Below are 23,312 nucleotides of genomic sequence, written 5' to 3' on the forward strand. Positions count from 1 at the left end.
GCATAGTTTGTCTCCATCTTAACTTCTGACTTTAATAATAATAATGTAATAATAATACTTTGTGTCAAGCAGGATATATGATGTGCTGTTAATAGTCTCATTGTTGATGTGGGGAAACTGAGGTCCAGAGAGAAGTGAAGTAACTTACTCAAGTTCACACACATAGTGTGTGGCCAAGCAGAGACTCACCCCAGGTCTACTAACTCCAGTTCCTGAGCCTTGAACGTGGTTGTCTCCTTCCACTTCTAGAATTCCTTATATTGATTTTATTCCACTCTTCTTACTCTTGCAGAAACAACTTGTAACATCAGGTCTCCACGTGAGTTCAAGTAGATTTCAGGAGATATTGGATTTCAATTTGAAATGCCTAATGATAATCCTATAGCTTTGAATAGTACTTATTATTTATTGATCCACATAAATCCTAATACAGAAGAAAAATATTGTGCTGGGTAGTCTCTGTTTGCACCTCCACATCCATTTTCTGATTTGTTCTTTCGTTTAGGAGAGTGAATTTAAGAGTCAGAATCATTGAACTCTCTTGACCAGTGGGTTGAATATGGGTTCTGGCTGGGTGAAGCCAATATGAGGCATGACCCGAAGATCAGACTCTTGAGAAAGAGTGAAATTCGTGGTCCCACTGGCATATCCCATCTGGACCTCAGGATTGTAATGAATGCATTTCTCCTCTGAAGGCCACAGCTCCTATTTGATGGTCCTCTTTTAAGGGAGTCTGCAGATTCTGGTAACTGCTTCTTCAGACTTAGGAGAGGTAACAGCTCCTCATTCTTGCTACCTTAGCTCTTCCAACTCCTCAGGAAGTAAGCTTTCATGAAACTGCCTTCATTGGCCCAGTGGACTGTGCCAGGAGCTCCTGCCATGACCCTCAAGTGAGAAAATTTTATGATTTACCCAAAGCTAAACAATGAGTAAATGAAAGAATAAAATCCAGATTCAAGAATCATCTCGGGCCCTTGAAAGGAAACTGGGGCGATCTAGTCAACCTTAAAGAAAGAAATCCATTGGGAGAAATAAAGGCGAAAATACCACCTGCAGGCCATCAGCCCATCTGTGGTGCCCCAACCAGCTTCTGAAGTATCTCCTGTCCGATTCCTATAATGGTACTCTGAGAACCACTAAGGTGACCTGAGCTAATCATCTTGAACCTCTTTTAGATAGTCACCTGCAGAGTTGACACCAAATCTTACCTGTAAGACAACAGAGTTTTAATAATATTTTAATCATAAATTGATTCCTCTTTTCCCTCTGTTCTCAGTAAAACACTCCAATATCCTAATTATGCTATTAGTAAAATAAAGGATCTATTTATCTTTGACTTAACAAAATTACCACCTTTTCGTGATTCATAGCTACATTAATAATTTTTAACTATAAAAGCAATGTGATTTGGAATGAAAATTTTGGGGTACAGCTCAAGAGTAGCAAACCCATTGTCTTAGGACCACGCTCTAGCCCTCGGAACAAACGTGAGGTAAAAAAATGCCACTGTGCATTCTATGGATGCTGTGATTAAAGGTGATAAAATGTCCTTTGACACATCTGAAGTGAAGAATAATGTTGTCATAAAAATGATGGTTTGAGAGAATATACTCATGACGAGCTCCAGCTCTTTTTCCAGTTAAGCTGTTCATCCCGTGCATACTGCAAAGCTGCTCTGGAGAGTCCCCATGCTAAAGAGTGGCAGATTCAATGGCCATCCCCTCTGTAATCTTCTACTTCATCTGCTCAGATGGGCGTGGGATCATCTCAGCTAGTCACCTGCAGAAGCATCTGCTGGGGGAGTGAAATGTCTGTCTTTCCTGCTTGAAGGCCTCCCATCCTCTCAGATGGGTTTGCCTGGAGCCCCCTTCATGTGATTGGTGATGGCGATGGGGCGCACATCTCTCCCTCATAAGAAAATTTACCACTTTCCAAGATGGGTAATCTGAAAAGTCTCTCACACTTCAGCCTTTTTAGACCTCTGCTTTCCTATGTTGGGGTGTAGGAGAGGGTAGTGAAAGCACAATTGGGGAGATAGTTAATAACACCTGAAAGGTGTACCTGGTCACAGGTTTTGTGGCATTTGTTAGAAAGTGGACAACTTGATGCTTTTTTCTCATTTTTCAGTCTTGGTCGCTAATTCCAGGGTAAAAGGAACAATCACATCTCGCAAATTTTAGATGGCTTTTAATGCCACATAGAGCAATAAAACTGGCTGGGTATTTGGTAGATCTCATAGCCCACCTTTCTACTTTAAAGAAGCACAATATCTAAATCATCTCAGACACATTAGAACCCCTGTCATCCCTTTAAAGAGCCAGCTTTTATATCCTTTGATAATTGATGCTAGCATTTCGTCACTGCCACCAGGAGTGTCCAACTCAGTTACAACCTACCTCCTTTAGATTACCTTGTAAGCCCCTCTCTCTTCCTTCCCCAGTGGAGGAATAGATCCATCTATCTCTATATCCTAGTCTATCACTCCTATAATTGTGAGGGTAGTAGTTCTTAACTGAACCCAGGAATCCTTCCTCCTCTCCTTCCTTCCTTCCTTTCTTCCTTCTAGTCTGTTAGTCCCAAATTTTTGAGTAAATGTATTTTGTGGGTGTATAAGCACCTTTGCTAACATGTTACATAGTTTTAGGGTCTAGGTTATACTTGTGCCTTTTATTTCACAAATGACTTCTGAGATTGCCAAGGCAAATACAAACATTTCACCCACTTCAACATGGACCCTTGCTTGAAAGATCTGATGTGTCTTGTGCATTTTCTGGGAACATGGAATATTTTGTTATCTATTTGGGGAGAAAAATAAGATCTGGAAAACATAAAGAGGGAGGTAAGGAGGGAAAATATGAATTCAAGTTCTTTCCAGGAGAGTTTAAGAATGGAGGCGATGAGTAAAGTTTTATATTTTGAGGCGTAATTTAATGGCATTGGTTGGATTCATTTGTTTTAATAGGTGTAACATCCTGCATTGTGTGAGCCAGTTCCTGGGAGTGGTGGTGGAGAGGCTGATCTATGCGTGGCACAAAATGCTACGCAAGTTACCAACATGGACCAAATAACCTTAAGGTCAAATTGCTTAAGTGCAGATAAAGGTCATTGAAGAGAGATGGGAAGAAATCAGAGAACGTTTCATGTAATCAGTGGCCTTTGACCTGAGTCATTAAGTCAAGTTCAGACATGGAGAGATGGAAGTGGGGAGAAAGGGGGAAGAAAAAGGTTCTACATAAGTGGGAAAACATGAGCCAGGCACAAATTATAAATGTTGGTTGGTTCTCGTTTGATGAAATTAACCTGGTGTGCGGCTTCTAATAGCGTTATTTTCTGGAGGAAGTCAGAAGGAAATCATCCAGGAAATCTATGATGAGATCATTAAGCATTTCAGTGAAAGATACCCTTGCAATTATTTTCATTTGCAGCATGCATGCTTATGAATCACTATATTTGTTGGGATGTTGTGAAAAGGTCAGAACTAATTATGTATTTGTTATGATGAGCTTAAAATTCTAGCTGTCATTTGTTATCTTGGTTCCCTTGAGATAAAGTAGACTCAATTCCATCCCTACATGGGTGTTTTGAGTGTCATTTTTTAAAACTTTTTAATGAAAATGTTTCTTTCATCATTCTAATTTGGTTTATTATGCTTAATGCTACCAAATTACTTTTAAATCTTGGCATGGCTTTATTAAAAATTGTCTCATTTTAATTTGCTGCTCTGGGTACAGAATTCTTCATGAAGACAAGGAAAAGGAGCCTGCTTCTTCAGAGATATTTTGGAAGTAACTTAATGACAGATCTACTAGTACTGAAGATGTTATCAATGCATTTAAAATTCTCTCTGATGTTGGTTACTTGAAAATCTTTATTTTTGTGTGTCTTGCCTGAAATTGTTGTATTTCTTGGTGTCTTACTCCAGAATTTGCCAGCATATGTTCCTCATTGGTAGATGGGAATGCAAGTCCTGGAAAACTCAATGGCATTTACAATTATAGTCTCTAAAAATCAAGTGTCCCAACAAACTTTCACCTTTGAAATTTGACCTATTCAATTGTAATATTCTCAAAGGCAAGCACTATATCTTCTTTGAAACTTGCGGCAGGTGTCTACATGGTATATGCTCAAAAGGTTGTTATTCATTATTCATGAAGACTTTTTATTATCCACTATATGCAAGAGGCTAAACAATTTCTTTAGAGTGATTGATATTTAAAGGAAATATTCTGATTTACCTTTCTATAAGTTTATAATCAGCTGGGAGTTGATAATGTAATGGTGTCCAATGAAATGTCTGGTCACGTGATGAGGCTTGAGACTCTCACAGGAACTGTCACATCATGCCATCCATATGTTTTAATTATGATTTGAATGACTTGCCTTAGGAATGAGAAGTCTTCAAAGAGTAATTTCAAATCAGTAATACAACTAGTTTGCAGATTTGGTGGAGAGTTTGTTTTATTAAATGTTAAGGGTTAGAAATGACATTTTACTATTTAAGTGCCTTGGCAAAGGATTGGTATGCTTAAATATTGCCTCCAGGAAATATTGATAGCTATCTCTCTCTCTATTCTATTAAATGATGATAAGAGATAACTAATTACCCTATGGCTATTTCTTTAAATATTGAGTCAAGATATACATTAAGACAAAAAGATAAGATTGTATAGTGCAATGGTTATGGCCATGGATTCTGATAGATTGAAGTTAGAGTCTTTGTTCTTTAAACAGGCAGTCTGACTTTGGGGAGCTACTTAATCTTTTTGTTTTTTTGTAGTTTCCTTTTCTGTAGTGGAAACAATAACACAGAGTGCCAGCTTCATAAGGTTGCTGAAAGCATACTATGAGATCATGTATGCTTGGGGCAAAGCCTGAGTTTGGCCAATAGTACTTAGTCTCTAAGAGTTAGGACGGAGCTGGGTGTCATTGTGATGATGTGGGAGGAGTTGTGGTGACCATTTGCCATTTTATAGTTAAGTGACCTTGGGTAAGCTATCTTACCTCTCTGAATCTCAGTGTTTAACTCTGTAAAAAATAATATTACGTTAGTGTTGCTATGACTGTTATATGAACAAATGTTGTGAATTACATACAATGCACCTGGATTTAGCACATCTTTGTTAAATGATAGCTTTTTATTACAATTATTAACATCTGATGACATGCCCTTGCTATTTACTGAGAGCATAACCCAGGTCAGACTGAGACAATGATCTATCCATCTCTATTTATCTATCTATCCATCTCTATCTATCCATCCATCTATCTATCTATCTAGCTAGCTAGCTAGCTAGCTATCTGTCTATATCGTCTATCATCTATCTTTTCATCTCTCTATATATCTATATATACATATGTATAATTTTTCTCATAAGGTCAAAATGAAGTGTCACAGTCAACCTGACTCCTTCCAGGTCATCCTGGATTACTTTGATGGGGGGTAGGGGTCCCTTGCCTTCCGTTGGCTCCTTCGGATGAGGCATCTTTTTTTATTATCAGTAGAGGTTTCAGCTTTCTTAGTAGAACTGTATGGCTGCCAAGAAGGGGAAGCTTGAGGACCAATGAGTAAAATATCCTATGACTCATTGTCTAAATTGGGTCACTCTTGTGAGGTGCAGGAGACCTATAGGACTTCGCAATTTCAAGCTTAATGCAGAACCGTTCAGGGAAAACTAGGAGGTCTGGATACTCTACCAACGAAGAAAAAGGGCTGGGAAATGAGGAGGAAAAGGAAGGAAGAAGGATATGGATTAAATACACAAACCAACCAGACAATACATGCCTGCAAATCCGTTTTGGAGTCTCAGCTAACTGACTGGGCTGTGTAAAAACTCTAATTGAGCATTTTGGGGGCAAAGCTTTAGTCTCTCTGGTGCACCTGTGACATACTATGAGGACACTCACCTGCAAAGCCAGCATAGGTGTTTCTGGATTCTAAACTCCACTGTTTCAGGATCATTTCACTCCCAAGACTTATGGGACTTTGAGATACTACTCATAACTATGGTATATGTCTCCACTCTAGTGAATTTATGATGCCTATTTTGTCCTAATTTTTTCCTCCTCATGGTCATTTTTTTAAGACATGTAACTGGAAGAAGTTTCTCTTCATCTGCAGAGCTAAATCTGAACAAAATTGAGAATAGAGTGTGCCTTTGAAGCCCCAGTTTTTGCCTCTTATTACCTCTTCTCCATCCCAGTAGGCCCCTTCTCCAAGCTCTCCATTTCCTCAGGTGGAGTGCTTGCTTGCCCTATCCCTGTACACTTGCGACACTCCTTTGGGCCTCCTTGATCAGTTAATGCTTGTCCTCCTCTCATTAAGCTGGAGGAGTCAACTAATCAGTGACTTTAACAAGCAGATTGTAAGTTGGGCCTCTTTCAGACAAGGCTCCAGTTTGTTGCCCAATGCATTGGCCCCACTGATGTTGGAGAGAATCTGGTGGGCCATGTACTTTGGGACTGGTAGACTTTATGTCTCCTTAAAAATCACACTGCATAGATAGCTCCTAGAAACACCTTTCCCAGAATAGACACTCAAAGGAACCTCCTTTGAAATAACAGTCACAGGAGCTTCTTGATTAAGAACCCACCTAGTTCTTTCAGGTCAGGCAAAGAGTTAAATTAAAGCAATAACTGCTGAGATGGACAAAAAAATATGCTGGTCAAATATATTTTATCTTCATCTACTTTTCTTTAATCCACTCCTTATTTCTGTCTCTCTCCAGCTTCTTCTAGGTTAAGAATTGAAAAGTCTGGGCCCCAGACGTATCAGCAACCCCATGGGGTCAATGCAAGTAGAGAATTGTATTTCTTCACTTTTCTGTACCCCAAAGGCAAGAAAAGCCCAGATTTGAAACCTGACAGGAAAATAAATCTTAACAGTGAACATTGTCTTTCAACCAACATTGACCTCTCTCTCTTCTTGAATATTTCACCTGAGCAATCTTTTTCTATTAGCATCAAGAAATTGCTGAAGGAAGAAATGTTAGATCTGGTTTTTAATTAACTTTGCCATTGATTTCTACATAACTGGGTATGAGTCACTGTTCTTTAGTGAAAGGGATGAAAATCTCAAAAATTAATGGTTGTTCTCAGGGATTTTTCTGGACTAGTTTCCAGAGATTCTGCAATTTCTTCTTTTTCTCTCTTCTGAACTTATCAGCTTACTCTGTTTTCACCCTAACACGCACACAAACATATGCACATGCTCGCACACCAAACGTGCTTTCAGAATGAAAATACTGGGAGGCGAGGAGGTGATTATGTACTGCATTTAGTAGTTGATGTAAAAGAGTCCTGTTCTGCAATTTTTCCCAGTTCAATATATTTTTTTTAACAAAGTTACTCATAGCAAGTATTATATGCCTTGAATGAAAATTTGGTTATTGATAAGTGAAGAAGGAAGTGGTTAGTGGGCTTTAAAATATCTATAAATCTGATTCACACAATATATTTTTGATATTAGAAGTTAATATACTTCTTTTCCCACAAATTATTGTAACATTATGTGAAAAGATACAGTAGTATTTTCTGAAATGAGAGGAAAAATATCATCCTGTTACATTTTAGAAAATATAAAATAGAATGCCTTTGGTATATAATTTGTGGTGAACTGAATAAACTTCATATTTCCCCTCTAATATAGTATCATTCTAGTCCATCTTCAGCTAGTTGGATTCACCATATTTCTATCTCTAATTTTTTGATGTAAGCATCTTAATGCGTTTTTTATGAACTACATTGTCTTTTATGTATTGTTAATAAAATTCTGATTGATCCAAAATCTGAGTGTTAATTACAATCACAGAAAAACATTTGTCCAATATCTGTTATCACTATTTTAAAGATGATTTTTTTTCTTTTCATGTCTGGAAATGTTTTTGTACTTAAACTCTAAAGAGACCAGATTAAAAGTTTCTTTCAGTTACAGAATAATCCTCCAGAAACCAATGTGATTTAACTATATGAAATATTGATCCAATGCCTGCTCCTTTCCCATTGTTTCTCACTACAATGAATACCTCAACTCCCCAGTTAAGCCTCCTTTCCCCACCCCCCATCCCCTTCCTGAATTCTGGAATTTTCCTTGACCCTACTCTTCCCTAAAGACTGCTTTCTGAATCTCTGGCCCTATGAGTTGTGCCTCCAAGTTACCTCCTCCATCCAGTGGTCTCTCTGCCACTGCTCTGGCCCAGGCTACACTGTCTTTCCTCTGGGTACCGACAGAATCTCCTAGGCAACCTCTCTCTCTTCTTCCTGTCAGTCTTCTTTCCTTCAATTCTTTCTCTACTCTCAGCCAGAGTGATTGTTCCCTGTCAGGCCCATTGCCTCCTTTGCATGTTAGCCACACCAAACTCCTTTTTCCTCTATCATTCTGGCCATACTCTCTGTTTCCAGTGCCTTTGAATATGCTGCTTCCTCAGTCCGGAATGCTTGCCTTTTCTCTCTTATGTCCCTCCCAGCACCTGATTAAGACACCATCTTTGGATCTTAACTTAGCTGTACTTTCCTCCAGGAAGACTTCCTTCTCTCAGTCCCAGGTTAAATACTTCTGCATGTTCCTTTTGCTCTGACATCCATGAGAAAGTGCTAATTCTGCTTTGAGTAGTAGAATGTTTTTCTCTTTCATTTTGCTATAAACTATGTGAGGGCAGGGACCATATCTGTCTTCCTTACCGTGGTATCCCCGGGTCTTAAAATGGTGCCCAGAATGTGGTGGACACTTTGTATTTTTTGAGTGAATTTCTGTATTCTTTTATTTTATACTCACTGATGTTCCAAGTACCATTTAAACTATTTGTGAAATTAGGTTTTAAAATACAAAGATGATTGGTTTCATTTTACTAAAACAACTATGCATTTGGTATAAATTAAAAGTAATTTGTTTTTAACTCAGACAGAAGTGACTGTGTGAGCTATCTGTCTGTCTGTCTGAACATAAGAGGATTATCAAAATGACAAACTTGACAGCAGATGACGTTAGTCAAACAAACATCGTGAATGGGAGCAAGTAATGGGGAAGAAACCGACACTCAAACTTGTTCTGGAAAAAAACCCTGTTCTTTTATTATTAGTTAGAAAGCACACACAGCAATTTATTGGGATGAAAGAGAAAAGGCAAAATAAGTGAGCATAGAAATTCATTTCAAAAGAACTGGTGCCACTTCCCAAGTAATATCCGTCTATGTGAGCTTTTCGAACTTTTGTATTTCCTATATCTATATACATAATCAGAGTTATGTTTATAGATATATGGAAACACATCACACACTTGTCAGAATTTCTTTCTCCAAAAACCTGCAGCGAGCATCTTCTTTTTCCTCCTGAAACCTTCCTACAGCTGTTTTCTTAGATCACGCCACAGTCTCTTTTCTCTGAGTTTGTCTCTGATGACAAGTAAGGATACTTGTAAAGGAAGATTTCCCCTTAGTTCTTGACTTTTTCTTTAACTTTTTCTGATTTTTGAGTGAGATTCCCAGTTCTTCCATGATGGCATTGAAAGAGAGACACTAGAGAACATGAAATAATAGAGCATCAGTTTAACCAAATTGTCTCCGTCCTCCATTGATCTGTCTCTTACCTAGATTTTATGAATACAGGATATTGATCTAAGGCAACTATGCCACAAAGTCAATTCCCGGCCAGTTCCCATACCTCCTCCTCCACCCACTGGCCTCCCACCTTTTCTGCTTGGGGAAACTGAGGCAGCAAGTTAGCTGGGCAAACTTTGGGGTTTTATTCACAAATGCATTAGTATAAAACTACCCAATTAGGCTCTCAAAAGAGACAACTTACCTTTGCTGAGACACCAAAATAGAGTTAAGTTAAGTCATTTCCCCCATTGAGATGATCCAAACATTGATAGGTTTATCAAGGCATACGGACACTTCAGTAATGCTATAGAAAATGAACAAACCTTCTCTACACCAAGGCTTTGTTTTTTTCTCCCATGAAACCTTACTTTGTTCCTAAAATAAAATCTAATTCTTGATGACTTTCCTTTCTGATAAAAAAAAAGAAAAAAAACAATTTTAAATTGTATATTTTCTCCAAAAAACAGAGATCTGGCAGCAGCAATGATGCAGCTGTGGTTGAAATGAAAATAATGTGGTACAAAACTGCACAGCAAAGATGATGGCATAATACGAAAAGAAAATGGAATTATGATTATAAAGTTATGCATATGCAGATGGCGTATATATGTATATATATCTATTACAATTACACTATATCTATTCACATGCACAGTATATAAATGGCATAATAAAACATAATTTGCTGTCATTTCTTCCAGCGGAGATAAGATCTTTGAATGATAAATTCCTGCTTATCGAGATTTCTATAAAGTAGTATTGTTTTTGATGAGATTACTCTTGAAATATCCTCTAAAAACCCAAAGTCTTTGGTAAAGTGCATGGAAGTGCAAGCTGCACTCCTTTACCATTAAGTGACAAAATCAATATGGTTGAAAGTCAAGTGACAACACGCCGCCAGATGATTTCTCTACGTTGTGAGCGCCTGATAGCAAGAAATTGATGTATTATGTGTCAAAGTATGAAATGTCTTGTGTGGTCCTTGCATATCAATGTGCAACATGTATTTCTAAAAATTTACACTCCATTTTGTTCCACAAAAAAGTTGATGTGGTTTAAATAAACAATATTTTTAATTTTTCTCCTTGATTTGAAAAGCAGACATAGAAATTTAGATCCTAGAGGTAAATTTACCTGGAGGTAAATTATTGGCCTACCAGACAAACATCTCTAAAAAAACCAGTTGTTTGCATATGACTTTTTGTCTCTTTTATGCAGAAATGTTTATAGGTTTTGAATTTCATTTTCATTTTTCTATGGTACTAAAAAATGAAAGTTCAGAATATGCATGTTAATTTTCTTTCAAATAGTTAAGTTGTGGCTTCAGTGAATTGAAAGGGTCGTCATGTCATACAAAGAAAAAAATTCAGAAATATTTTTATGAATTATACTTCCAAAAATATTATAGTTAGCATGTCACAAATGAAACATAATGATTTTTGTAACATTATGCGATGTGAAGTTTATGTGTTGCTACTAAGATGAAATGAATATTTTATAGTATCATTGTAGTAGATAGTGTTGTATTGGAGTTTTGCAACCTATACGCAAAAATTTATTTCAACGGGAGGAGGTTTTTTTGCACAGAACATTTCTGGATTTAGGAAGATCATTAAAATGGAAGGAAAGGAGAGAGAGAAGGAAAGAGCCAAGGATTTTACGTATGCTATTACACATAAGCCTCACAACAACCTTATAAGGAAGGAGTTACTATGCCCATTATATAGATGGTGAAATTTACTATTGGAGATATTAAGTAACGTGCCCAAGAAATATGGTTCATAAGGGGAAAAGCTTTCATTGGAACTCAGTCCATCTGACTCCCCAAACTCAATTGCTTTCATTCGAACCTCCCACACCTCAGTTAATACTTTTTTTATTAAGTCACTATAAACAGCTTTTTGTGGATCCTCTTCCCATAAAATATATGTTAAGAAAGTCCAATCTTTCTGTTTTATTTGAATTCTCAAACATTTGACTTTAGACATTTCAATTTATTTTGCACTAAAACATCCAAAGTGAGTCTCCAAGTGCTGCTCAGGTAGGAGACCCAACCAGGAAGGGACTTGATGAAATCCCCGCCCCTTTCCTATTTTGGGGAGAGGGCCAGTCATAGATTTTTATCTTGACAATATGTTTCAGTTCAGTTTTTCTTTAAAAATGGAAATCCCCCTCCAAATTTTATATTGCCTTGAGATACAACAACCATCTTTATTCTTTCGATTAACCCCAAATATTTATTTCTCGCTGCCAGTGTGAGGGTGAATCTAAATATAGTTTTATCAGTGGTCTGGTTACTCTGCTTTGGTCACAAATTATGATTTCTTTTTGATTCTCACTTTGTCTACAACTGTCAAGAAGAAAATGGCAAGATATTGGGGCTGAGCTTTCTGTGTCCAGGTTTTTGCGATAGTCACAAGGAAAGACAACCTTTAAACGCCCCTGCCAGCCATGACCTCTAGTGAACCACACACTCTCGTATCCACAGGAATGAAACTGTGAAGGTCATCTCACAGCCCAGAGTGACCTAGGAGGGCCTCATGTTCGTTCATCTATTTGCATCTATTCTCAGAATTAAAAATACATACAACATATAAAAATTGAGCTTCTGAATTAGGATCAAAACTATAGTAGTTTTCCAAAGCTTCCACTTCTGATCTTGGTATTAAGAACTCCCTCATGTTCACAGAGCCATAGAAAAATTATGCTTAAGCATGAAGTTTTAAAATCCTAAACTCTAATTTAGCCAGAAAGTAGCAGACATAACAATGTCCACCTAGCTACCTTGCTCGAGAGGCAGAGAATTTAGGGGTAGGATACCCCAGCAGTATCCTCCAGTGCTTGGCAGACTGGAAATTCCCCTGGTGACTTGGGTCCTAGGTCTTCTCATTTTTCTCTGGTGGATGGAGTACACTTTTAATGGGTCTACATATATGACCGTGAATTACAGTTGTGAGTTGGCCCCTAGTGTGAGAATGCTGGAGTTTAAATTTCAGCTATGCTCCTTAGTAGTTGGGTTACACTGGGCAAGGTGTTTGTTTGCTCTTTGACTCAGTTGCCTTAACTGTCAAACGGAAACAATAGTAGAATCCTTTTCATAGAGCTATTATGAGAATCATTGAGCTGATATATGCAAGACACTTAGCACAATACTGGCACTTGGTAAGTACAGTATTTCTTGAAAATAAAATTTTCTACATCACTGAAAATATTTAAGTCTATGGCACTCACTGATACATATTTTTTCTTTTTGATAGAAGGGAGGAACAGTGAAAAATTGATACTTCTTTAGTTTTATTCATCATATGCTTTTCTACACACCAATCTCTTTGAATTGTTTATACCAGTGTTTTAAAGTAGGTTCTATGCATGTTTAAAGCATAGAATTTTCAAGGCCTGTTATTATTTGTTTTACCCAGCCCATAGCATGTTTAGTGTTTGTGTAGTAATAAGCTTTATGACAGCTCGTGTCTTGTCCATAAAGGATAGGCGCTCGAACACAAGAAGAAAACGAGAACTAACTGCCGTTTCCTGTCTTTTAAAAACATTATCATGTCCATGTTATGAACCTATTTACAGTGAATCCCTGTGATGATAAATTTGATAGGAAAATTCACTTATAAATGGATTTAGAGTGATAAGCTATGTCGGTGCCTTTTAGGCTGTTCCTGACACTACGAAGGAGAAAGTGGTGGATGTGTGTGTGTGTGACTTCTCTTACAGAAAAAAGGGAAACTGAGAGACGGAAGTTACTCTGTTAGAAACTGCAGCTGAAACTTCAACTAGAACTGTAACTCTCCTGGATTTAGAATGAGAAGGATTTGCTTGTTTATTCTGCAGAAAGTCATTCTTTTCCACTTTGGTGCAGGTGGTGTGTCTTTCTCGAGCCCCCTTCTTTCCTGCCTTCCTCTTTCTTCCTCTCTGGCTTGTTTCTTTTTATAATTTCTGGCTGCAAGGCACCTGCTTTGGATTAACCCCAAATATTTGATTTCTTGGTACTAGTGTGAACCTGAACATAAATGATTCTTCTCTCCTGACACCTTCATCTTTGTGTTGCAAATATTGCCCTGGAGGGGGTGGCAGGAGTAATCAAGCTCTTCTTGTTCTGGACCTAAAATAAACTGCATCAGAAAAAAATAGTCTAGGGGTGGAAAATGATTTTTTTTGTAAGTTGTAGGAAAAGCTCTGTGCTGGAATTTGATTTGTGTTGGCAATATTGAAAGAACCCGGGCAAGGCTGACTAGGAATTGCTTTCACACAGGTTGCAAACGGCATCAGATTGGTGAATATCAGATTGATTTCTCCTTGTCTATTTAACATTTACGCATTCAGTGCTTTCATTTATTGATATGTTTAGGAGAACTACTCTGGATGCAAACCTTGAAGGGTTTTTCTGACAAATTACTTTTTAGAAGCTCCAGCCTAGCCAAGAATATAGTACAAATCTTACATTTGTTTAGTTTTCTCTCTTTGATTTATTAGCTCCTTGTTTAAAGACACTTGAAGTATTCTGTGGAATTGTCCAGTAAATTTTCACATTACACGTGGAAGAAGGATATAGAGAATATTATTTTCATTATGTAGACGTAAAAATCTTTCATTTTATGTGTAGACCTGCTTAACTTGAAGGCAAGCTATGCCTCGAAGTCTTTTTGTAAAGGCCATTTTGAGTAAAATATAGAATATCAAGGAATAGTTTATTGAGAAATAATGGGATTATTATTACTATTTTCTTCATTTGGCCAAATTACTACCATAGTTCTGTGGAGGCAGTGTCCCAAGGAATTTTTTTTTTCTTTAACAGGAAGGGCTAAGTATCCACATCCTTAACATTTTGAAACACTGAGGTCTGATGTGGAAGCAAATCTAGAATGTTCAAAAGGTTTTGGGCCTAGAGTCAGGAAACTTTTAAGGAATAAGGACAAAGGAGTCCCATTCATACATTTGCTACCTTATGACATTAGGAAGTCTAGTCACCTATCTGCACAAGTATTACCTCTTCACAGGATAATTGATGATGTAAGAGCAGAGATCAGGTTTCAGCGGGCCCCCCACTAATTACGTGAAAGAAGGGGGAGGGAGCCTCTTAGAGTGTCTGTGTGTGCACCATCTTTGTGTGAAGCTCTTGTGTTCCAGAACACAGGATATGGGTATCATTTATTCCATTTTTATCAGTTTTCTGGGTTCATTCAGAATCCCTGGGTCACCTTTCATGCAACCATCCTTGGAATTTTTGAAAAATGAATCCAAGAGGTTGAGAGTCAGCTACCATATTAGCTTCCAGAATAGTGGTTATGATGAATTTGCCTGAGAGCTAATTAGGAAGCCGATTCTTGTCTCCTGAGTCTGTGCCAAAAAATCATAGGGTGGAGGAAATCTAGATACTGAACTAAAACTTCAAAGTGTGCTCACCCACCCTTATCCTCATCTGTGACCCAGAAACCACTCCTTGCTCAGCCCATTTCTCTGCATCTTCACTGCTTTAGACTGACTCGCGGTAGGTGACCTCTCCCTACAGCTCTGTCTTCCCTTTGGCTGCAGCCAGGGAAACTCCACTTAGTCATTTTTCCCAGCTCCTTTTAATGCCATGTTTTCACCATCTCTGTGTCCTTTTACCTATCTTCTCTGTTTCATCTTTGCTCCCACACCTGCGGACTGGTGCCAACATCTTTTTCTTCTCAGATCCTAGATTTAAGCTTCTAATTCTTTGCATGAATGCAAACTCTAGAATTCCCTGTTTTCCTATCTGAGCTCCTTCGAACCATAAAAATATACCTCTGGGGGGCACAGAGTTACTCGATGATAGGGGATACACAAGGATCATCTTTCTTGGGTTCATCTTTATTTGAAGATTTCATTTAGAAAAATTTTCTTCCATTAAAATAAATGTAAGTATATTGTGGAATAGCATGATATACATCTCTCTCTCTCTAGAGAGGTCTTCTAGAGAGAGAGAGATATATACACACACACATATATATAATGTGTTTATTTAGAAATTTTAAAGAATTTTTTATTTTAATTAATTTATTTTTTAATTAAAAATTTTTAGATTAAGGTAAAATTGGAATATAACATTACATAAGTTTCAAGTGTACAACATTATAATTTAACATCTGTATACACTGCAAAATGATTACGACCAAGAGTCTGGGTACCATTTATCACCACACAGTTGACCCCGTTCATTCATTTCACCCACCCCAATTCTCAAAGAAATTTTCACCTGGGGTGGCTACCCAGGGCTGTACCCCCAAGCTCTTGGGGTATAGGGATGTGTAAGTTCATTCTCCTCTAACAGGAGGGATAATTTCATGGAAAACTTTGAAAAGTGAGGTTAACACTGAGGTGATGTAACATTTTGATATCAATCCATGTGCTTTTTCCAATTCTTCTGAATCTCACCTTTTTTTTTTTTTCCCACTTTTAAAGTTACAGCAAATCTTTTATATGCATTGCCCTCAGGGTAGAGATGACATAGAAAGAAAAAAAGTTAAATTTTCAGCTTTGAGTTCTTAAATAGATTTTTGTGGATCTACAGAAGCTGTTGCTGTCTTTGAAGCTATTAATTACAATAGCCAGGTGTTTGAAAGAAGAAAAAAGAAGGCACTTTGAATTGTAAAAGTGTGCCCTAGAGCCTTCAGGATCCAGCATATAGGACTGGGGATGGAGGTGAAGATAGGACTCTTCTGTATCTGCTTTCAAGGAGAAACATCCAATCAGGTGATGGGAGAGCCTGGGTGCTGAGGAAAACCTGAAAAGGGGCCCTTCATTTGCCACTTCTGGGATTAAACTCCCATGGGATAGGATAAGGCAAATAAATGTGAGGGCAGCCTTGTAAGTGTGGGGACCCAAGAACACAAGGAAATTGTGCCCAATCTCTGTCCCAGACTCTCAGAGGAAGCTGTCACTAGAGCAGAGAAATGTCATCGGAGAAGCCTAGCAAGAAGCCAGCTGGACACTGTCCTTTGAGTCTCCCATGGCCTCTGAAGGATGCTCAACAGCAGTTTAAACTTTTCCCTGCTCCAGAAAGGGCGCAGAACTGGCTGATAGGTATGGAGAGGGGCATGCAAAGTGGTCCAGCCAAGCTTCATGACCACAGAGCAGAGAGTTGTTTCTGCAGTGAGGATAAGCTTCGGGTGGGTCTCACATATCCAGAGGTGAGCAGCTCTTCTTGCTTAAAATTCACAGAAATGTTGGTTTTCAGGCCAATCCAAAGTAACCACATGCCTTTCTGCTCTCGGGAGTTAATGTCAGAGGCCAGTGTGACTTTCTTCTCTGGCCCTCTGACTTCTCTTTGGCTTCCCTACATCATCTGAGCCTGCCTCAGCCCCTCTTCCAAGCTCAGAGCATATACACTTCCTCTGAATATTGGCCTCATGTGTACATGACAAGACCTCTGTGCTGAAGGCCTGAGATGATACCATGGGGATTGGCTTTCCCGTTCCTCAGGGAGAAGAGCACCTGGTCTTTCTAGCAACTCAGAGGCTGAGTTAGGGCCATAACACTAAACTTCAAAGAAATTCTTTGCATGGCCCTCCTCATACAGACAATGGCCCTGGCCTCGAGGTAAACTGACCCTGTGATGTAGGGTTTTAGTTATCAGCAGTAATGTGTGCACTGCAGGTAGAGTCCTTGGGATGCCAGTCAAACTGGCAGAGAGTTAGCCATTGATGATTAAGTAGCTAGGAACTAAAGGTTGTTTCCTTTTTGCAATTACTGATTATAGCTTTTAGCTGTTTAACTCACCCATTGTAAACTGTGCTGTTTAGGCAATATGCTATCTGACTCCCACTAGGCTCCTATAGATAACATCTCCCTGGAGCCTGGGTCACCATGGTAATGGGTGGGTGAGCTGTTTTTCAGGAATTAGAACTCCTTGTCCACTTCAGGCTGGTTGAGACCGCCAATTCATCAACTGGGCTGGTGCAGATGTCCAATTGGCGACCTTTTGACATCAAGAGGCTAAAAAACTCCACCCTCAGATTGGGTCCTATGAAGAGGCATGAAGTCTGACTATGCTTGTGCAGATCACCAATTACCTCACCTCTCCTCACCTCCAATTACCTTTCTCGCCATTTCAGACCCCCTTGCTCCCTATTCCATAAATATCCTTGAGTCCCTATTCTCCGGGAGGTGAATTTGAGACTCACGTTCTCGCTTCCTTGCATGGAAGCAAGATTTGCTTCCTTGTGATTAAACACTCTTTCTGCTGCAACTTCATTGACTTGGTGTTTGGCTTTCTGGGCGGTGGGCTAAAACAAACCCGGTTTGGCAACACCAGCTTGCACCCACACATGGTGGGTACACATTTTTCTCAAGCTATAAACTCAGGTGTGCAAAAAAAACTATGTGATGCCGTTAAAAAAAATAATAACAGAACTCACCTCAGGTTAGAGGTCTCCATCTGCTAGTGGATCTTGTCAATTCAAGCTGACTCACTTTTGGTTTAAAACTAAGTTTTCTTTTGGTTAATAGCTCAGTTAATGCAGGCCTTCTCCTTCTCTTCTTTCCTTGGGGCATCTGGGCTTAGGAGAGGTTTACAGGTGGCCTGGGCATGGGTGATGATGGGAACAGCTGGTCCATGGCCACCCTCTGTCCTTTTGGATTCCATTGAGGTGTGATATCTTACCAGACAGTGGATGCTGCTCTCTGTCTCTGCTGTGTCCTCTGAGATGCCTGTGGTCCCACCATGGTCTCCATGTCAGGTCCACACATTGAGTCTTCCTCACTCTAACCTCAAGTCTTCTGGATCACTAGTTCTCTCGGCCCTTCCACAAGACTTTTGGTTGGGAAGGGCCACGGGTTGGATTTTTGGATGCTTTCCCTTGAATGCTCTGGGGTTGAGTAGGACTCTATGAAACTGTTAATAAGCTCACTGCCTACACATTGTTATTCTACCATTCAGGGGACAGTTGGATGTAAGATTTCTCTACAAGTCTTGCCATCTCCTATACTATACCCTGTGAACCCAACGATAGCATTTTCTGTTCAGGATCCTCCTGAACTTTCCTGAGGTTTCTATTTTCCTGTCCCTCCGAGTTAGGACTTAGCTCAAGGATGGTCATGAGACCTCCTCTTAGGGATTTGGGTAGCATCTAAGCTTTAATGACTTTCCTCCAATTCTTTCTTTCCTGATGGCCCAAAACTGATCAGGGGTAGAAAAATGAGGTAGAAAAACATCATCATACGTGTTTCCCCAACCTTGGTCTTCTGGGTTTTGGCTCTTGCTAATTAGAGATAAACTTTTTGAATTAAAACAACTAACTTATTCAGCAAAATACCTGGAGTTTGAAATCGAAAGCCATGGTTTTCAAGATTTTTGTCTGCTACAAACTTTTAAAGTCTACTTAAAACTCAGAAGCTAAGAGTTTGACTCATTGCTAGCTTGGAAGCAGTACATATAAAAACCTTGATGCTTGATGGTGGAGGAAGGGTCAGGGTAAAAGCAATGGAAAATAAAAGCACATCATCTTTTCCTTTGTTTCCCTTTGTCTGTCTTTAGCAGAAATACTGAAGTTCCGCCTACAGAATAGAGTGTTCCCTGTGCACTCCAGCCTCATTGATCTTCCCCTTCCTGAAATTGTAATTGAGTATGTAATCAGTCCCATAGCTTTGAATAGCTTCTTAGGTATATGCCTTGTACTTTTTCTTTTTTTCTTTTTAATCTAGTCTGTAGGCTTATCAAAGTCAAGAATGGTTCTACTTCTGTCACCTTCCCTGTGTTTATGATGATTTGCTCATGATTGATTGGATGGGAACCCTCTCACTTTTTGATGCCATGATGGCTGGCTTTCTCTATATCCAGAACAGGCACGGCAAGGTAATTCTGTTTATTGCAATAAGAATTTAATATGTTCAAGACAACCACACAATCTTATTAAATATATATATTTATAAAATATACACATATTTTATATACACATATAAAATATGTATTTTATAAAATATACACATATTTTATAAATATATATAATCTCCAACCTTTCCCCCCCCCACTGCTTCTATACTTTTATTTCCTTCCCACTTTCTACTAGACTTAAAAGATACCCTGGTTGGAAGAAAATATTAAACACCCCCCCCCCCCCCCCATTCCACAGATGAGGATTCCTCAGTTTCCTCATAACTGTGAGAAGCAAGGGAAGTGCAATGACTTACCCAAAAACACATACCCATTCAGCAGCAGCACAGGGACCTGCATTCTTGGCTTGTGATTCCCAAGTCACCTTCCCATTAGACCATAAACATCTTTTAGAGTTGGTTTGGTTTATAAGACAGTACCAACTTGTACATTGGAAAAGTTATTTCTAAATGGATGTTAATTGCTTTCTGGCCTCTCTGTTAGTTAATAAATGTTTGGATTTCCAGGAAAAGGAAAGCTTCTTTGCACAATTACGGACATAACCTGATTAAAGAGACTTCTCCAAACCACTTGCTAAATATGTTGATCAGGCTACAGAAGGAATAAAGCAGAGGACACTTGGAAGCATCTGATAATGTGGCAGGTGACACTGAGGAAAGATAAATACCATGTTAGGGTGGGTTATCCAGGGACAGTAGTTTCTTAGTTCTTATAGCTGGCAAAGACTAAGGGATCACGGTAATATTCTTTTTCGAAGTTGAAAAATCTGAATATTTGAAGTCTGAATACTCCAGTTGAATAGTTGGGCAGAAAGAAAATTACGGTCAAGCTAAGTTAAAATTTTTTTGATGGGAGAAATGCAGTAACTTCATTACACAACTCAGGTCTTACTCATTATTTTTGTGTGTATCCGGATGTAGACATTGTGACGTAGAAACACAGCACTGTGCAGTTTGGCCAAATAGCTGTATTGGGACTCACAACTGTGAAGCTCAGATTCTGTGGGGTGTGAAGCACACAACACGTTTGTAAAGTTAGTTTTCTATCACAAGAATGCCCTTATCTTTGTAAATAGAATTTCTTTGAAAATTTAAAGGAGAATCCAATTTTCTATGACATCCATCCCTGTAGAGAGGATTTTGCAAGCAAAAATGATTTTAATATGCTTGTGCATCTGGACATAAGATTCCATAACTGTGAGAAGCATAATGAGATGTTTCCTAAAGGGAAGTTAAAACTGCAGCATCAGGCAGAAATTTTTCATTATCTCTAAGAGTTAATTAATAATGCCAGTTAGATGTGCAGAAAATAGTACAAGAAGAGAGAATGCTTTGCTTTCCTTTCAATTTTCCAGGCTGTTCAGGCTACTTTCAAATTGCTTATGGAGAAATAGACCTTCTAGTATAAGGATCATACATTTGGAAACTAATTGAGATTTATTGTTTTGCCGCTTTGCCACAGATGGCTGATAGAGAACATAATACAATGCTAGTCAAATGCAGTGAGGTATTTGGAAATAATTTTCCTTGGATAGGTTTATAATCATATGATCCAGCTGATTTTCCCAAGGGCATGATCCCTACCCTGTATTCCTTAGGCAGTTTCAATTTTGCTAGAAAAACTCTAAAATAATTCAATGTATAATTTTAGTCTAAAATAAAATAAGCTTTATTTTTTCCCTTATTGCATTAGGCTATATAGTCTTATTAGGAAACAAATGAGACATTACGTGATCCACAGACATTGGTGTACTTGTTCAATCTTTGCATACCTCCTCATTCTCCTCCTAACTTTAGACAATATTTCTCAAAGTGTAATCCACAGGTAACCTGCCAGTGTTAACAAAAACTCACTCTTGCCACCTAATTTGAGGTAAATCTGCTGTATTCAATCTAGCTTTAGAGAAAACTCCTACTTACCAACTACTTTTAAGTAAAACAACTCTATTTAGAATGGTTGGGAAAAAAACTCATGTTAAGAAATTTTTTTTAACAGAAATCAACTCTTTTATTGAAGATAGTTTTAGTGGAAACTTAGGTACATTACCTCATTTTGGAATCAACTGCTATAGTTAAACTAATTTTTATGAAAACTAATGTGTACAACTAGTTTTAAGCATTCATTTTCAGGTTTTGTTAAAATTGCCAATACCCGGACTATGCTTACTGTGAGAGGATCTCTGGAGGATCTTGTCATAAGCATTTTAAATAATTTCCTCAGGTGATTCTGAGGTACCCTGAAGTCTGAGAAATAATGATGTAAAAAGAGAGAGTTTGAAATTTTTTCTTTCTTTTTAAGCCTTTTTTCCTAAATTTCACTTAAAATGCAATGGCCCCTGGTGGGGTCACTAGGGTCTTAGCGGTCATTTCCCTTAATGGCAAGAGCTGGTTGTCTGAGAGCATGCCTGAGAGAGAAAGAGGAGCGTAAGGAACCTGGGTGTCTGATGAGTAGAGTTTCCCTAAGAGAGAAAAAGGGCACAGAGAGCAGTGAATTATCTACTTGACTGTTTTGTGTCAGCCTAGCACCATTTTACAATGAAATACGAAGATTATCAATTGAATATAATAAAATTTCTATCTCAAAGATAATGCACAGTTTCTTCTCAAATTCTCCCTGGAAAGGGTCTATTGAATAATGAATGCTAAATATGTGCTGTATATGTTGCTTGGAATGAGCGGTCCCACCTCTTGAGAATCAATCAATAAATAGCAATGATTTATTAAGTGCCAATTATACAGGTAAGATTTTGCTTTAGAGCACTGCTACTCACTAGAATCAACTGCGTGCCCTAAAAAACTACTATCATCCTGCCTCCATTCTAGACTAATTGAATTAGAGTTTCTGGGGATGAAGTTCATGACTTCCCCTATAGATTCTCATGTATTATCAATTTGGGTCCTTCTCTTGGATGCAATGACCTTGACACTGATTTTTAATGCTTGTGTGAGGAAAAGTGGTCTTCAAGATAGTTTGAGCCTCTAAATTGGGAAACCTGTTTTCTAAACTAGATATGTTTTTAGATGTTTGATAAATTTTACTTACTGCCCATGTGACCAGAAAGCAATAGTTAATTTCTTTATAAGGAGCTAACATCTGTTAACCAATGTTTATTAACAGGACTTTTATGGATGATTTCATTTTCTATGTCATTATATTACTTCATTTAATTCTCACAGCAGATATATAAATTCAATACATTATCCTTCATTTTACAAGTGAGGAAATCGAAGCTCAGAGAAGTTAAAAAATTACCCTAAATAATAAATATCATTGTTTATTGAAAGGCAAATATGTGTCAGGCATGGTACGAGATGTTTTGTATGTCGTCACTGGATGAGATACCCTATCACATCAGCGCTCCCTGGAATATGACCTGTAGAACACTGGTCTGTTAAAATGCTTTGGGGAAAAATATTCTGCAACGTAATAATTTTGGGAAATGCTGGCTACTCTTCCATCTTTTTGAGAATTCTCAATGCATGGTAACATGTTAAACACACTGAGATGTCATGCAGTAAAGGAATGTTCAGCATAGTACTCCATGGTTACTTAACCATAAAAATCTTATTTGAGTAACACTTACCAGTGGAACTCATTTTGAAAATAGTCCTTCAGCACAACTTTATGACCTAGAAATTATATCTCAGTATTACGTATTAAGAAACCAAGGCTGTGAGAAAATCAGTCACTTGTCTACTGTCATTCAGCATGTGGCCGTACTAGAACTCAAACCCAAGTTTGTCTGATTTAGAAAATTCCCTTCTGATTCTGAAGTCTAGGACTCCAGGTCACTGACTCTGATATGTATTCCTCCGTTAGTAAAGCTGAAATAAAATTGTTGAAAGGATCAAATGTGA

General features: G+C 38.2%; 1 protein-coding gene across 12 annotated transcripts in view; it reads right to left on the reverse strand.

Annotated features, from left to right (window-relative positions):
- Nucleotides 1-9,038: 9,038 nt before the first annotated feature.
- Nucleotides 9,039-23,312, reverse strand: part of GRIK1 (glutamate ionotropic receptor kainate type subunit 1) — a 356,985-nt gene continuing 342,711 nt past the window's right edge. For 2 of the 12 annotated variants that reach the window (XM_070597922.1, XM_070597918.1), the window contains exons 16-17: nt 9,917-10,003; nt 9,042-9,509 (exon numbers count right to left, since the gene is read on the reverse strand). In XM_070597922.1, coding sequence (XP_070454023.1) covers nt 9,354-9,509; nt 9,917-10,003 — 243 coding nt within the window. In that variant the 3' untranslated portion in view covers nt 9,042-9,353. Of the gene's footprint in view, nt 9,510-9,795; nt 10,004-23,312 lie in introns of all 12 variants that reach the window. The other 10 variants (XM_070597919.1, XM_070597925.1, XM_008522573.2 and 7 more) reach the window with 8 other exon arrangements.

Source organism: Equus przewalskii, chromosome 27, assembly GCF_037783145.1.
Source record: "Equus przewalskii isolate Varuska chromosome 27, EquPr2, whole genome shotgun sequence".
In the NCBI taxonomy this organism is placed as follows: Eukaryota; Metazoa; Chordata; class Mammalia; order Perissodactyla; family Equidae; genus Equus; species Equus przewalskii.